General features: G+C 51.9%; 6 protein-coding genes across 6 annotated transcripts; 2 read left to right on the forward strand and 4 right to left on the reverse strand.

The window, feature by feature from the left end:
• Positions 1 to 900: 900 nt before the first annotated feature.
• Positions 901 to 2,663, reverse strand: N7462_001517 (putative spindle poison sensitivity protein Scp3; the record flags this gene model as incomplete). Its single annotated transcript, XM_057073243.1, has 3 exons — positions 901 to 2,241; positions 2,334 to 2,455; positions 2,555 to 2,663. The coding sequence occupies 3 exons, from the start codon at positions 2,661 to 2,663 to the stop codon at positions 901 to 903; spliced, it is 1,572 nt and encodes a 523-aa protein (XP_056936884.1).
• Positions 2,664 to 3,357: 694 nt separating this feature from the next.
• N7462_001518 (uncharacterized protein) lies at positions 3,358 to 4,571 on the reverse strand (the record flags this gene model as incomplete). Its single annotated transcript, XM_057073244.1, has 6 exons — positions 3,358 to 3,384; positions 3,458 to 3,867; positions 3,942 to 4,004; positions 4,066 to 4,194; positions 4,335 to 4,361; positions 4,421 to 4,571. The coding sequence occupies 6 exons, from the start codon at positions 4,569 to 4,571 to the stop codon at positions 3,358 to 3,360; spliced, it is 807 nt and encodes a 268-aa protein (XP_056936885.1).
• Positions 4,572 to 4,948: 377 nt separating this feature from the next.
• N7462_001519 (uncharacterized protein) lies at positions 4,949 to 7,644 on the reverse strand (the record flags this gene model as incomplete). Its single annotated transcript, XM_057073245.1, has 5 exons — positions 4,949 to 4,960; positions 5,042 to 6,373; positions 6,439 to 6,558; positions 6,679 to 7,449; positions 7,528 to 7,644. 5 exons carry the CDS (start codon positions 7,642 to 7,644, stop codon positions 4,949 to 4,951), a joined length of 2,352 nt encoding a protein of 783 aa, XP_056936886.1.
• A 1,531-nt stretch (positions 7,645 to 9,175) lies between these two features.
• chl1 (DNA helicase) lies at positions 9,176 to 12,309 on the forward strand (the record flags this gene model as incomplete). Its single annotated transcript, XM_057073246.1, has 5 exons — positions 9,176 to 9,359; positions 9,627 to 9,796; positions 9,924 to 10,568; positions 10,631 to 11,296; positions 11,611 to 12,309. 5 exons carry the CDS (start codon positions 9,176 to 9,178, stop codon positions 12,307 to 12,309), a joined length of 2,364 nt encoding a protein of 787 aa, XP_056936887.1.
• Positions 12,310 to 12,834: 525 nt separating this feature from the next.
• Positions 12,835 to 13,635, forward strand: N7462_001521 (60S ribosomal protein uL15; the record flags this gene model as incomplete). Its single annotated transcript, XM_057073247.1, has 3 exons — positions 12,835 to 12,866; positions 12,998 to 13,196; positions 13,417 to 13,635. The coding sequence occupies 3 exons, from the start codon at positions 12,835 to 12,837 to the stop codon at positions 13,633 to 13,635; spliced, it is 450 nt and encodes a 149-aa protein (XP_056936888.1).
• Positions 13,636 to 14,230: 595 nt separating this feature from the next.
• N7462_001522 (uncharacterized protein) lies at positions 14,231 to 15,391 on the reverse strand (the record flags this gene model as incomplete). Its single annotated transcript, XM_057073248.1, has 2 exons — positions 14,231 to 14,949; positions 15,019 to 15,391. The coding sequence occupies 2 exons, from the start codon at positions 15,389 to 15,391 to the stop codon at positions 14,231 to 14,233; spliced, it is 1,092 nt and encodes a 363-aa protein (XP_056936889.1).
• Between the last annotated feature and the right edge of the window lie 408 nt (positions 15,392 to 15,799).

Consider the following 15,799-nt stretch of genomic DNA (forward strand, 5'->3'; position numbering starts at 1 on the left):
GTTTACAAAGACGTGATTGTGGAGGATCAAATCGAGGAAGAAATCAATATAACAGGAAAGCATAGAATGAATTGATCGAATCCAAGATGCTACGGCACAAAGCAAGCACATTGACCAATGAGTATAATCGGGTAGAAACCGTGAACCTGCATATTTGCTGAATCCTCCCATTTGTACACTGCGGTAAGACGGAACGACGAAACATAAGAAGACCAGGAAAGGAGACCCGAGTTAGAAACTCCAGAACCAAAGGTCGTTGAGTCATGAACATTCGAGTGAGGCAAAAAAAAAAAAAAAACAAACAAACCAGGAAACCAGCAGTGCTGTTTACCCTGACGAGTCCCGGACCCGTACAAGATCGTAAAGAAAAAAAGAATTAGTACAGGAGTTGGCTACCCGAGTCTCGAGAGAGCCCGATGATTGGGAAGAGGACGAAGAGGGGGAACGATGCGACGGGTCTAGATGATCCAGAAATGTAGAAAAAAGTGGAAGAAAAGTCACAAATCAATCCCAAGACAAGAACGGAAGAAAAAAAAAAACAAGAACACGGCAGAGTCAATCTATAAGAGCGGAGTCGGGAGAAGAGTCTTCTTTGTATTGCTTCCATATTTCCCTCGCCGAATCACAACCCCAACCAAGCATTGAAGGAGTCGGTTCAGCAATGGACAAAGCGGGGAGAGTGGGTATGGGGTGGGTGCACTTTTGAATTCCGTGAAATATTATTTTCTTTTTGAAAAGAGAGTTTTTGTTTGATGCTCTTGAAATGCTGCCGCTGCTGCTGTTTTGCCTCAATGAAACTCCAATGACCTCTTTTTGATATGAACAAGTCCAGAACTATGGACGCCGCGGGGGCCGTGTCGTCGTGATCGTAGTAGTTGATAGCAGAAAAAAAAAGGCGAATTAGGATTCATTCGAACTCTCCTTGTTCTCGGAATCCCAGGACGAGCTGCTCCGTTTATTACTTTCCTCTTCCTCCATGGAGAAGACCAGGTCACTCTGCTCTTCCTCCTCGATCTTGCTAGTAGTCATCGGGGAGGGGATGGTTCGGTCTAGGCGGCCTGGCCCGGCGGATGAGTGTCGGGCAGAACCAGGATGGAGGGACATGCCACTGAGCTGCTCGGAGATCATTGACATAGAAGATTGTCGGCCGGGGCTAGAAACAAATAGTGAACCATCGTGCGAGGTGCGACTGCCGATGGGACCCAGGCTTGGGCTGCCGATGGGGTTTAATGATGATTCACGGAGTGGAGAGCCGATGTGGGGAAATGATGACCCAACGGCATCATCTTCTTTTCTCTGTCTCTGTTTGGCAAACAAGGCGCCAAATCGGGACGGGCTTGACGCGAGGGGCGAGCCATTCTTCGAGAAGCTGGTGCTCGTCATTCCCAGGCCGCTGGGATCACGATGGCTGGAGCTGAAGTCGTGATCTGTTCGGGATAGGCGGCGCAATTTCTCCTGCGGCGTAAGGACATCATCATGCAAATTAATAGGCAAATAATCTTCCTCCATAGGGAAATTATCATCCCAGTCGTCAAGAGCCGCTGGTCGAGGAACACTGGCCGATAGCATTCGAGGTTTGACAGAGCGAGAAGAGTGCAAAAAGCGAGGTCCAATTGAATCTTCGGGCGCGGGGGGAGAGGAGCCAATATTCGATGATGGCTTGCGCAGCTCGGAGCTATAGCCAATGTCCCGCAGGTTCCGGAACACATCGGAATGACCGGGTCTCTGAGCTGGCGGGGACAATTCGAGGCCGAATTTGGAGGGCATCGAGGCAGCCACCGGACCGTAGCGCGCAGCATGAGAAATGCCCTGGCTATCAAATGATGCGGGGAGCGGGGCATCAAGGGCCGTCAGATGGCGAGCACTTGGCGACATGGGGAACCGCACATCCTCCACAGGAGATCCGTATTTAGAACCGGCATCGGAAGCCAAGCCGGCGTCAATCGTGGGGATAGAATCATATGGCGGTTGCTGCTGACCCGACGGGAAGGCCGAATCATCTTGCGAAGAGAGCTGTTGAGCGTACTGTGCCTCGTGGCCGTTCAGGCGCTGCTGCGACAGGACAGAGTTTGTCAAGGCCGAATCCTGGTTAACGTAGGCCTGCGGGTTAACTCGGCCACCCAAGTTGAGATGACTGCCACTCATGCCCATCCCACCACCACCGCCAGTGGGTCGATTCACTCGTCGGCCATCGGGGAGGATATGCGCAAGTGCGCATTTTGCGCCGAACTTGCAGTTTCCCTGTGAAGGGACAAAAAAAACAGATTGTCAGCGCCGGGTGGGAAAGGTGTTAAAGATATGAAGAACTACCACCATCGCTCAATTCATCTTACCTTGGTGAAATACTTGCAGGGAGCATAGTCCACGGCAGCGTCGGTCGAGTGCAGAAACGGACAGGCGGGGCCGGCCTGGCAAGCACCTTGGCGGAAGAATTTGCAGGGGACATGTTTAGTATCTGCAGGGTGGCCGGAGTGACGGGTTTAGCTGGATGCGAATTTCACAGGATGAATCCCAACCGATCGGTCAGGAAACGGGGATGAGGGTCAGGACATACTCTTGTTGCTCGGGTTGGGCGGGCTGCGAGCCATATCGAGGCTGGAGGGGTTACGGGAGTGGCCATTTTGGAGCCCCGAGGGCACCGGTAAAGGTGCACGACCTCTCATATCGGAACGATTGGGACGAGATGCAGGAGGGCGAGAGGCCGACAGCATCTAGTCAATAGGAGTGAGGGGGAGGGGAAGAGAGGGAGAGGCTGGAGGGGTTTATCGGAGGTGAGAGGGGAAGAGAAGCCAGCGGGCGGTGTACCTGGCCGGGCTCCAGTATGTACAGCGTCCGGAGTCCGGAGTAGTGGTGGATGTAAGACCCGATGGAAGCAACGGAATGGGGATCCACAGGAATATTCAGCCAGGATATCGTTCTCTATCTTTCGGGAGCGTCTCTACGCATCTAAGAAGGGAAGAAGAAACAGGCCACGGTAGACGGACGGGCCTTGGATTGGGAAATCCTTCTCCACTAGTTCTCGTTGGTCCGAAACTGCGACCATCTGCACTGTTCATCTGATACAGTTCGCCTCTCTGGTTGCCTCCATTCTTTTTGCTCGGGCCACTAAGCCCGATCTCTCAGGCCGGTCAAATTAGAACATGACCGCAGCAGACATGCTCACGCTCAGGTACCAGCAGGTTCAAGTATCAGGTATCAGGATCAGGGTATGAGGGTATGAGGGTTTCGGTATCAAGTATGAGCTTTGAGTTCCGCTCAGGCCGAGCCGCAAATCACGCTTGTCAAATGATGTGACCTGGTGGGGACGACAGAGATCACCAGCGTCGATACCCGACCATCGCTCATTGGAGCGCGCCTTCAAGCCCCAAGGACTCCTGCACGGCCCTGTTTAGTATCACGTCTCATGTCCGCACTTCTGTACTTGTGCTCCGAGGGGTGGTGGCAAGATGTGGCTTACCCATAGCTCTTGGGAAGTCGTATTTTCAGGCAAGACTTCGGAGCATTGCCTCCATAACTCCCGGCAGAGTCGACGGCGGACGATGGCCTGTCGCTGCCAGTGTTTCCACTGTCTCTCGAGATTTTCTCGGTCCTCTGGTGCCATCAAGACATTCTCGTTGTCGGAAAATGCATTCAGGTGGCCTTGGAGCGCGACGCGCTCCTCGTCGAGTCTCTGAATTTCCTGACGAAGATCGCAAAGTCGAGGCTTTGTTTGAAGAGCGACTAAAGCGGCTCGGATTTTTTTCTCGCCCGCTTTGGTAATAGATAGCTGATTTTGGCATTCTTCAATCTCCTGGTTGAGAGTTTCGATATCGCCCGCATCAGCAAGGGCTACGGGATCCTGGAGGGAATGATAGACAATTTGCCTTCCTAGATGCATGTCACATTTCAGCGGCCGACATTGGAGCATAGTTGGGCCCAGGTCCTTCCAGGAGTCCACATACCTGCAGTTCGTCCTTCGATCTCACCATTCTGATGCAATTCCCGCAGCAACTTGGCAGCTTGGGCTGGGAGGACCCCGTCACTACACAATGCGATGAGAGGACCCACCAACCGAGGGACTCTTACCTTTGGACACCTTATTGTGTAGATTTGCCGATATATCAATAGCCTGAATCTCGATTATTCTGTGTTCTCCGACAGGCTTGGAACTGGGGGCCGGGGGTGAGAAGGTCAAGACATACAGAGTATGGACGACTGAGGGCATCCGCTTGGGTCAATTTTCGCGACAACTAGGGAATTGAAAAGTGGGAATTCGCATACTTTTGTTCGCCTGTTGAAGTACCCTTGGAATCAGCATGGCCTTGTCATCAAGACAGGGCATGGTGGAAACTCACGCAAGTAGTCCAGAATGAGCGCGGCATCTTGTTCGTACTTAGCTTTACATCTCTCCAGCATCATCATCACTATTCTAAAGACACACCATTTATTCCTGTATTCGTGTCACTCTTGCCTTTACCAGGAGCCATCATGGCCGGTGGTTGCGATGCGGTGGGAGAGGATTGGTATAGAGGTACGAGTTCGGTGGAAGATGGGAGAGGAAGATAGGAGAGGAAGATGACTTTCTCATTCATGCGCTACTGGGGAATCAACCGGGCAAGAGAATCCATGAAAAGCAAACAGCACAAAGTAGAACGGCTACCAAAATCAAAAAAAAAAAAAAATACAAATCTGGTATGGTTCATAACAATTACGCCTCGCATCTAGAAAATCAAAACAGCCGAACAACCATATGTCCAAAGGGCCCCAGGGCAGCCATGATATCCTGAGCGTAAATGCAACTATGTGGGAACAAGAACCAGAGACAGCGTCATCAACAAAGTCGCCTCCCGGACGGCGAAGGCAATTTTTTTAAACCCCGGGATTATAGAGAAAGTGTTATTGGGGAACAAATAGAGGGCAAAAATGCAAGACGGAAACGCCTACAAATCCATGACGGAATTCCAGGGTATCACATCACAATCTGGCGAAGTTGTAAGTTAGCCTCAGATTCATTGGTCCAAAAGGAGGGATGGGGGAGATGTCTGATCAGAGTAATACGTACGCAATCGCTGTCATTCTTCGCACTAGGCACACCCATTTCCTCAAAGGTCTTCGGGCCCTTGCTAGGTGGCTTCGCGGCCGGCGCAGCCGGCTTCTGAGCTGACGCAGTAGTGGGACCCGACGGCGGCTGAGGAGTGGAGGATGCCGATCCTCTGGACGGTTGACGGGACTCCATGCGCGGAGGGAAATTAGCAGACGAGGGGGAGACGGATGGGCGAGGAGAAGATGGGGCACGGGGAGATGGCAGCCCACCACCGCCAACAGGAGTTCGAGTAGGCTTGCGGTCCGGTGGTGCCCCATCAAGACGCGCAGGACGTCGGCGTTCCGCCCCTGGAGGTGGAACCGGTGCGGAGTAACCGATGTCGAGTCGGGGGGTTCCTGAGGGACCCATCATGTTTCCAGCTTGGGGGGTGGTTGATCCGGCCGGGGCACTGACCGCACTGACCGGTGTGCCGGGGCCAGACTGGCGATACTTCATCGGAGCAGGGCCTGGGCCACCAGAGCCGTAGGAGGCAGTTCGCCCCCCGGCAGGCGGAGGGCCGCCATAGCCAGGACCAGGCGGACCATTCTGACGGAGGTTCGGGTTGACACCGAAGGCAGAGCTAGGGCGGTGATCTGGCATCTGATAGCTTGGCTGGCCCGGTGGGCGAGGACGAGCGGAATTCGGACGATCAGGATATGGGGCAGCGGATGAGGGCTGATCACTGAGAGTCATGCGTGAAGGATCAGGCATCTCAAGGTTTTCAGGAGTTGTTTCCAAAGAAGATCCACGTTGATGGACATAACGAGTCGATTTAATCCGAGCAATCGCCACCTTCTCATGATCCTTTCGGGACAGAGTTTTAGATCGGGAGATGCTGTCGATACGGCCTGAAGCATCTTTGTTGCCGCTGGCGGCAGCCTTCGCGTACCAGCTGCGAGCTTCTTTGATGTCGACAGGAACAAAGATTCCGACTTCATAGAAATATCCTAGGGCAAATTCGGCTGTCGGGAGACCACTTTGCGCCGCGCGCTGGGCATATGTGAAGGCCAGTTCATCATTCTTCTCAAAGACACCTTCATGCCCACATAGGAACCATTTGCTGATGGCCATTTCCGCTTCGGGCTCACCTTGACGGGCCGCCAGCGCATTGTAATGCAAAGACAATGCGGGATTAAAATCACAGCCGAGCTGGCAGAGCTCATACGCAGCACCCATCTTCACCTGAGCCTTCGCAAAGCCATGGTAGGCGGCCTTTTCAATGTTGACCCTCGCGGTATTGAGATCCGGGGGTAAGAAGGATTCAGGAACGCTGACTTGAGGAAGCTCATGAGCTAGGAGCATACCGTAGACCTAGATATTGACAGTGAGTTGTGTGCCGCTGAGTCTTGGCTGTGATAGGAGGTATGATCACTCACGTAGGCACCCTGCGGCGCATTCTGGTCGCATGACTGCGCGGCTAGCCTAATATAGTCCAAGCCGGTGTGATAGTCTTGACGCTGACCATGCTGACCGAGCAGGATCATCATTCCGAGGCGCTATCAAACGATTAGAGAAAAATAAAGAAAGCAAAAAAAAAAAAAAAAAGAACCTGAATGGTATGGGCTGGCGGGATCATGAAAGCAAAAAGAAAAGGTGTATGCGCTTGGGACACATACGTAGTACGAAGCAGAGTCCGCCATGGAGACACCACGTTCGTAGTGTCTGATCGCCTTCTCCGGCTCGCCCGAACTTTCGAATTGCATACCAATGCGGTACTCTGCACGCGCATACCCCTTCTCGGCAGCGCGCGAGTAGCACCGAAAGGCCTCCTTGCGGTCCACCCGGAAGCCAAACTTGCCGAACTCCAGCCACATGCCCTTGATAAATTCTGCCTTCGGGTGCTGCTGTCCGGCCAGGAAGTTGACAATGTTCATCGCATCGGTCCGCAGTTGCCGTTCGACCTGCGGGGTGTGCGGACGCGGTGGCTGCGTCAAGGACAGGCGCGCTTCATTCTGCGCCGCGACCTCGACAAAGGCGAGCGCATCCTGGGCCCAGGCCAATTGCATTTCTGGGTCGGTGGTGGACAGAACGGCCATGCGGGCGCGCTCCAAGCTGGCTTCGCGTTGCTCGTCGGTGGGGGGAACATTTGAGGGAGGGTTCCGCAAGACGGGGAAAGGCGAGAAATTGGGGTGGTCCATGCTGTCATAAGTTGCGGACTGCGCGTAGACGCCGTGATCATGGGCCTGAGCTTGTTGCGGTTGACCTTGGGGGGCGGCGGAGGACGTGCGCTCCGGAAACTGTTGGCGGTACTGCGCGGGCGGCGGCGGTTGCTGACCGCGGCGCGGGTCGCGGGCGTGATGCTCCATCTGCGCAATATTGTCTTGCATGTTCTCCGGGACTTCATGCATCACTCTGCCCGGGCGGATCAGCACTCGTACACGCGGCATCTAGTCGTCGAAGATCGATGGAAGTGTCCGGGAGGGGGCCGGGGGGGGGGGGGGGGGGGGGTGAAATCGCAAGCGTACCTTTGTGGAGAGGGGGGAGATGACCTCTGGCATGTAGAAGTCGTCCTGCCCCCCTGGATACCAAGTCGCCCCCAGTCGTGGCTGACCACGACCCTGGCCCTGTGGCGGTCGGTTCATCCCGCGGGTAAGATCAGTTGAGCAAAAACACCGGTAGCCTCGGAGGCACGGTGAAGAGCATCCGTCGGGGAGGGGAGGGGGGAGGAGTTGGAGAGGGGAATAGAGGAAGAGGGGGTGGAAGGAGGGGTGAAGCTAAGACGATGGGAATAAATGGCGTGAAATAAATCAACCCTAGAACCAAACAAGCCCACTCGGGCTAAAAATGGGGCCTGAAATAATGGAAAACACCCCTCCGCCCCCAGTTTGTGAGCCCCTCGGATAATTGCTGACAATGAGGTACCACCATTTACAATGACTTTGATGATAGAAAAAAAGGACTTTTTCCTAGCCCGTAGTATTTTTTTAATGTAAAAAAATAAATATAAAAGCGTGTAGAGCCAAGTATATATAGTATAAAGTATGTGGGAAAATGGATAGTGAATACAGGATAAAAGATGGAGGCTATAGAACATAGGATGTAGAACGGCAAACACAGAACATCGGAAATACAATATCAGCTGCGAACGCAATCACCTTCATCTCTCTCAACTATCAAATAAACAGCCCCTTACAACCCTCCCTCTCAAGCATAGGCTGCACTTGTTTTTTTTTTTTTCTAACCTGAATAGATTGGTCCTACTCAACTTATCCTGTCTCATCTTGCGTTCAGGTGGTGAATATTCCTTTTTTTGATGGAGTCACTTTTATTAGGGGGAGGGACTTCATAGATCCACATCCTCATCCCGAAATATTTCTCCGTCTCTTTTGGGATTTCAGCCTGACTATCATCATTATTGAATCTCCGTTCTTTGATGCCTTTTCTGGAGCCCATCAAAGACTCCACACGAGCCCACCAGGATGGATCCTAGCGGCTGTTCAGACGTGGGTTCTGGTGTATGTAGAGACGGTGCATACTGTCCATACCGTCTATACTGCATGTACCGCCACACTCGTGTTTACCTCTTCCAGGTTGAGCTCACCAGTTGCGTGAGCTGAGGGGGGTCGATCTTCATGATATCCTGAATAGTGACTCTAAAGTGTTCTCCACTTCAACTTGAGCGATGCATCTGGCTTTTTTTTGGAACCAACATCTCTTCCATGACGGAGTATAGCCCTCGAAGCCGCTCTGTTTCAAGATGAACCCACGTAATGACAATACACCAATACCTCCGAAAAAACATCCCCAAACCAACATAACCCAACTTCATCCTTCTCCTCACCCATGTTCAAATTATGAGATGGGTTATTAATAGAAACATGATGGGAAATATCATCATCGTCCTACTGTTCATCTCTTGCGGCTAATCAGCCCTCTATCAAGCCCCCTTTGTCAACCATCCCAGGTCAGCGCCAATCGATCGCAGACCCGCCGACTAGCAGATTATCCCCTTGAGGTTGCAGCGGCACTGGGGCCTGTCTCTCCCTGGAAGCCTTACGGGCTCCACCAACGGGCGCCCGGGGGTTTATTTTTATCTGCCTTTCCGAGAATTTCCAGAACCTCGTTCCACGCGGATCACCCAGGACGGGAAAAGTCCCCGGCCTCCTGACCAACATGGAGCAGCAGGATTTCCACCACCCGTACACGCCATACGACATTCAGCTCCAGTTTATGCGCGCTTTGTATGGCTGTCTGCAGGATGGCAAGGTCGCTGTCTTTGAATCCCCCACCGGTAAGCGCGCTAGGGTAATGCCGTCCAAGCCCAATCTACTCCAATCTGACCACCGCCACAGGTACTGTAAGTTCGCCGAATCCCCACCGTGCGAATCATAGCCCGAGGGGTGCAAAGCAGATGCCCGGTCTTCCAGCGTCGGTTGATGGCCCCCAGCTAACCCAGCTTCGCCGTAAAGGGTAAATCGTTAAGCTTGATCTGCGGCTCTCTCACGTGGCTGCGCGACCACAAGCGCAAAGCTTTCCAGGAGACCTTGGACCAGGCAGGAGGTAGATGGACCTTTCGAAGACCAACTCCCTCCCTGCCGATCTATAGCATGCTGACCCTCATTAGGCGACGACGACGATGAACCAGAGTGGATGGTCGAATTCGCCAAAAAAGAGTCCCGTCGTGCCATTGCCGAAAGGAGACAGGAGTTCGAGACTCGTCTGGCCAAGATCAAACAAGAAGAGGAGCGTCTGAAGCAGGCTCAATTGGGTCATGACCGCCCTCGTAAACGACAGGTATGGCTTCCTCATTAATTTCACCCCCTTCTCTCTCTCTCTCTCTCTCTCTCTCTCTCTCTCCCGCTTCCCCTTCCTACCCGAGAAACGTACAAGTCTCTTCTTATACTCACGTGCCCTCTGTTAGCGGCTGGAGGAGTCGATGCCAAACGTGGATCAAGACGATGAAAGCCAGTTTGTCCTAGACGATTATGATAGCGAAGCAGACGAAAAGGGCAAGACGAGTGGCTCAGCCAGGGGCACGGGAGACTTGTCGGCCAGCACTCTCGCCCTGTTAGAACGATTTAAGGGGCATTTCTCGGCCCAGAAACCGACTGAGGAGGATGAAGAAGACTCGGTGAAAATCTTCTTCTGCTCTCGAACACATTCCCAGCTGAACCAATTTGCTGGTGAGCTGCGCCGGGTGTCGTTTCCCTCCAGTATTCCTCCAGATTCCGACACAGGCGTTAAGGAGGACGCTCTGTCAAAGCTCGAGGAGACGGTGAAACATCTTTCTCTGGGTTCCCGAAAAAACCTTTGCATCAACTCCAAGGTCCAGGCCTTGGGGGACAGCACGGCAATCAACGAACGCTGTTTAGATCTCCAACAGTCCGGAGTAGCCGCCGAGAAAAAGTGTTCATATCTCCCTTCGAGGGACAATGAAGCTTTAGTTCTTCAATTTCGAGATCATGCTTTGGCTACGGTCAAGGACATTGAAGATATTGGCAAAGTCGGGAAAGAGATCGGAATCTGTCCCTACTATGCCTCCCGTTCGGTAATCAAGGATAGCGAGGTTAGTAATGGCGAGAACAAAAGGCTATCTCTCAGTTTGCCATCTCTAACAGTGAAATATAGATTATAACACTGCCATATCCTCTTTTGCTACAACGCTCTGCTCGGGAAGCTCTCAATCTCTCTGTCAGGGGGCATGTCATCATCATTGACGAAGCCCACAACCTCATGGATGCAATTTCTGGTATCCATTCAGTGGCCGTCTCGCTTTCCCAGCTCCAGAGTGCAATCACACAATTAACAACATATGCGCGCAAATTCAAAACCCGCTTGAAAGGAAAGAACCGAAGCTACGTGGCCCAAGTAATTAGGCTGGTCAGCTCCATCGCCAGCCATCTTCAAGCAATATCCCAGCAAAAGGGACCTCAAGAGGGCTCGGTGCGTTCGGCTGATCTGATGGCAGGGAAAGGAGTAGATCAGATCAACCCGTACAAGCTTTCCAGATATCTTCAAGAAAGTAAACTCGCCCGGAAGGTAGACGGTTATGTCGAGTCGGCGCAGGAATCACGGGATGCCCATTCCAGGGACAAAACCTCGGTTCCTGTTCTTTTCCATATTCAAAGCTTTCTGCTGCCTCTGATGAATCCGTCGGAAGAGGGAAGACTATTCTACCAAAAGAACCAGAACGGTGTGCAGTTGAGATATATGCTTCTTGATCCTACCAATCACTTTCGCGAGATTGTTGAAGATGCTCGCGCCGTAATTCTAGCCGGTGGCACAATGTCTCCTGTGAGTATAGTGGCAATTTGATTTTTCTCTTAATTAGCTTGACTAACTCAACCTAAATAGATGTCGGATTACATGAATCATCTATTTTCATATGTTTCACCCGAGCGACTTGATACATTTAGCTACGGGCACGTTATACCCTCCACCAACTTGGTGGCGCAGTCACTCACAAAGGGGCTTCTGGGGTCGGAGTTTGACTTTACCTACGAAGCCCGGGGATCGGAGAAGATGGTAGGTGACACAGCCGACCGGCTGCGCCTTGTGTAAAGGTTAATTTGTAGACATTTGGATCTTCTAACGCTTATGAATTCTAGATAACTGACCTTGGAAGGACCATTGCAACGCTCTGTCAGGTGATCCCCGATGGAGTAGTAGCTTTCTTCCCTAGCTACGACTACCTGAGCCTGGTCGTGAATGTGTGGAAGAAACATATCCCCAATGGCAATGGTGAAACCACATTGGGGCTGATTGAAAAGAAGAAAAAGATTCTCTATGAGTCGCGCGACACGGTAATTACGACCGATGCCTTACTTCGAGAGTATACCGAGGCGGTCGAGTCCGGCTCAGGAGCTTTACTGTTATCCGTCGTTGGTGGAAAGCTGTCGGAGGGTATTAATTTCTCCGACAGGCTAGGACGCGGAGTCTTGATCATTGGACTACCATTCCCCAATATTCGCAGCGCGGTTTGGCAGGCCAAGATTAAGTACATTGAAGAGAAGACCTACAAGCAGAGCCCTGGGCTAGAATCGGAGAAGAAGGCTGCCGCATCGGCCGCCGGCAAGAATTTCTATGAGAACTCCTGCATGCGAGCTGTCAATCAATGTATTGGCCGGGCGATCCGACATGTGAATGACTATGCAGCTATCATCATGGTTGACCGTCGGTACGACACGCCGCGGATTCAGGGCAAGTTACCGGGATGGATTCGAGGAAGCTTCGTTTCTTCTCAGTCGACGCGCCCAGCCCAGATGACTGTCCAGCGACTCTCCAAGTTTTTTGCCGGAAAGGTATAAAATTTATATTTATCAATAATCAAAAAAAAACCCAATAGAACATATCGAAAGATATTTTTATCATTCCCAGAAATGGCTGCTAGATGTAACAGTTGTACACAGAAGGCTTGTGACCAGAAAAATTGCAGGATAATTTAAGTTTCAGTGGTGATACGGATGACTTTTCCCTTAGACTAACATCAACTAATTTTACGTGTCTAATTCCACCACTTTCAGGGGAGCTTTTGTCGTTACTTCAATGTTTATGTATGTTCATTTACTTGGAGGTGATTAGTGATTTCAAGAGGCGGTGGCAGAATAAATAGTGCGTCAAAGAAAGTAGGCGGTATGTTGACTTTATTTGCACGTGATGATTTGTAGCCCCAGGGCAGGGTTTGACCCTATCACGGGACAAGCGAAGTGCTTAGCGCACACTCTAGCTTACCGGAGCGTGGATTTCAACATCTGAGCCGGAAGCATCACGACCTCCCCCCTTCAACGCCCAATTCACAGACCGGTCTTGTCGAGCACACCACATCCGACAAGATGCCCACCCGTTTCTCGAAGACTCGGAAGCAGTGAGTCGACCCTTCCTTGTCCATCCTCGAATTTTGATAGCGATCGGCGTAACGACTTCGACCTCGCTGGCCATCGCACATCCGCAATCTGTCTCCGAACCGCTTATACTAACTTCACTTTCTTCTAACAGCCGCGGCCATGTGTCCGCCGGTTACGGTCGTATCGGCAAGCACCGCAAGAGCCCCGGTGGTCGCGGTATGGCCGGTGGTCAGCACCACCACCGCACCAACATCGACAAGTACCACCCTGGTTACTTCGGTAAGGTTGGTATGCGCTACTTCCACAAGACCAAGCAGCAGTTCTGGAAGCCCACCATCAACCTTGACAAGGTACGTGACATCGAACAAGTCAGAATCGGTTCATTGTGAAATTTTTCTGTGAAGCGAGCGAGGAAGGATCTTTGTGCTATTTGTTGAATGAGGGGGAATTAAAAGAACAACAATGGAGAGCAATATCGCTTGCGAGTGGAATGCAGAAGAACAGAATGGACCGACATCCGTCGTCTCGTGGAACAATCTTGCTGACTGGAAATTTTTACTCGCGATATAGCTGTGGTCCCTCGTCCCCGCCGAGAAGCGCGATGCCTACCTGAGCGGCCAGAAGACCGACACCGCCCCCGTCATTGATCTCCTGCCCCTCGGCTACTCCAAGGTTCTCGGCAAGGGCCGTCTCCCCCAGATCCCCGTCGTCGTCCGTGCCCGCTACTTCAGCCGTGATGCCGAGCAGAAGATCAAGGAGGCCGGTGGTGTTGTTGAGCTGGTCGCATAAGCGTTGAATTAAGGTGTTTTTCGGAGAAGGCGGGTGAATCGGGGCATCGCAGCTCTGCGGCTGCGTTCGGTCTTGTGGAGGATTCAATGTCTTTCCGCCAGTGGAGGAGGACGATCGGAACTCGAAAAAAGGCTGCCACGAGCTGAAATGGTTGGTTCTGGCTTGTCAAAAGAAAAAGGGTTTTTGTGTATGCGAGTAGCATAGCATGGCCTCCGAATGCCCTTACGATTTCACATTGTGTTAAACAAATACCACAAGGAGGATTTTTTCAAAGTTTACTTTTCCACACGGAACTACCATACTCGCTCCAAGATTTCCTGGTTTGACCTGGGGTATTCCTGGTATCTCCGGATTATGTGATCTTTACCGATCATTATGACATTAATTGGATCTTACTGGGTCTTATTATGGACTGGATCATCAGATTTGTTCATCTGGGGCGAAGCCATTGAGTATTTTCCACTGCCAGTAATGACACCCGGGTTGCAGATGCGTAGAGGATTTTATGTATATGCACGTCCTTGAACACAATGCACGTTTTCGGTCGCTATTTACAGTAGGTCTATCGTCCGTAGTCTATCTCTTGTCGCAGAGTTCAAATCTTGGATTCCCTTACTGATCCTCTCCGGCCTTTGCTGTCCGCGCCCGCGGCCAATGTCTCACTGATGAAACGAACAGCCTCGTCAACCATGCCCGCCGTGACTTCATGGCCAGCGGACTGGTCAATAATATCCTCAAACGTCACTCCACCGTCCCCAAACCAGCCATTGGATGCAATGGCTTTCTTAAACCAAGTCAAGAATGCCTCGCCTCGGTGATAAGGCACAAGCTTATCCACCCCACCAGATAAATTCATTATCCGCTTGCCCGACAGCAAACGAGTCAAAAGCGGGCGAAGGTCCTGCTTTTCCTTTTCCGAGGGTTCTGGCAACAGCCCCTCGCGGGAAAGACTTGACGATCCGGTATCCATATAGCCAAGTATCAGACTCGCGGGATCGTATTGCTTGACGGTGTCCACGAAAGAGGATGGGAAAGCCTCTGAACCGAGGATCTCCGAGCCGGGCGGATTCGACTTTGTCCAAGACGATAGCTTTGAGAGCCGTGCGCGGTCTACCATAAGGTTGAGGTAATCTGGGCAGCCAATAATGACCACACCAGCACTTATCCGAGGCTCGTGCAACAAGCAGCTCCAGGCCGCATGTCCACCTAGGGAAACGCCGAGAACCAGGTTCTCGGAGATCGTATGCTCTCCTTTCGGGAAAATGTAGGAAGCTAAATAGTCCATCAAGAGAGACGTATCGCGTGCAGTTCCCTCTGCATATTTGCATTAGCTTACGGCAATAAGGTCCACGGTAGTGCATAGAGGCTGCAACATTCACTCACGGAAGATAGAAAACATATCCTGGGCATGACGAGGGTTCCCCTGTCTCCAGGCCTCATTGGCGAGAGGATCAACCATTCTGGCTCCATGGTTTCTCTGATCAAAGGAGACGGCAATCAAGCCCTTTGGCGACCCGATCTGCTGGCATTTGCTATTCCAGTCACTGATGACCGATCCTGCGATGCCGGTCATCCGCTCCTGGGTCGCCAGTCGTGGATGCAGCAGCCAGAGACATGCCACATCTTTCGTCTCTGCGCGGAGCTCTTCGAGCCCGAAGACGGTCACGGAAATCCCGGCGATGGCATAGACCTGCTGCGAGACTGCGGCAGGCTTGGGCCGGCCGGATGAATCGAGAGTCTTCAATGGATCAGTCATGATCGGTTTCGATCACGGTGAATGGGGGTTGTGGGGGGTCGAAATAACAAGATAGGTGACCAAGTGATTGTAATTAACTCCGGGAGCGGATCGGACGGAAACTGACTTTATATTGGTAGGTTGGTTGTCTACCAAGTCAGTCAATGGGCGGGGCACGATTTTCCACGTTGATTCGGGTATATCGCGTTTGGAGCCGAGGGCCCTTGGGGTTTGTCCAAGTACCGAGACCCCACTAGGAACGCAGCCATCGCAGGCGAGTGTGTCTGAATATGCATCTACATTCTGTGCTCGTGCGATATAGAACAATCATTTAATCTCTGATTACGGTAACTTTTCCGGTCCCACTCACTATCGATATTACGCAACAAGTTAGAAATATATATATATATATCTGGCCCCCCATCAACG

The sequence above is a fragment of the Penicillium macrosclerotiorum genome, assembly GCF_028827735.1.
Source record: "Penicillium macrosclerotiorum strain IBT 26536 chromosome Unknown utg000002l_segment0_segment0, whole genome shotgun sequence".
Lineage (NCBI taxonomy): Eukaryota > Fungi > Ascomycota > Eurotiomycetes > Eurotiales > Aspergillaceae > Penicillium > Penicillium macrosclerotiorum.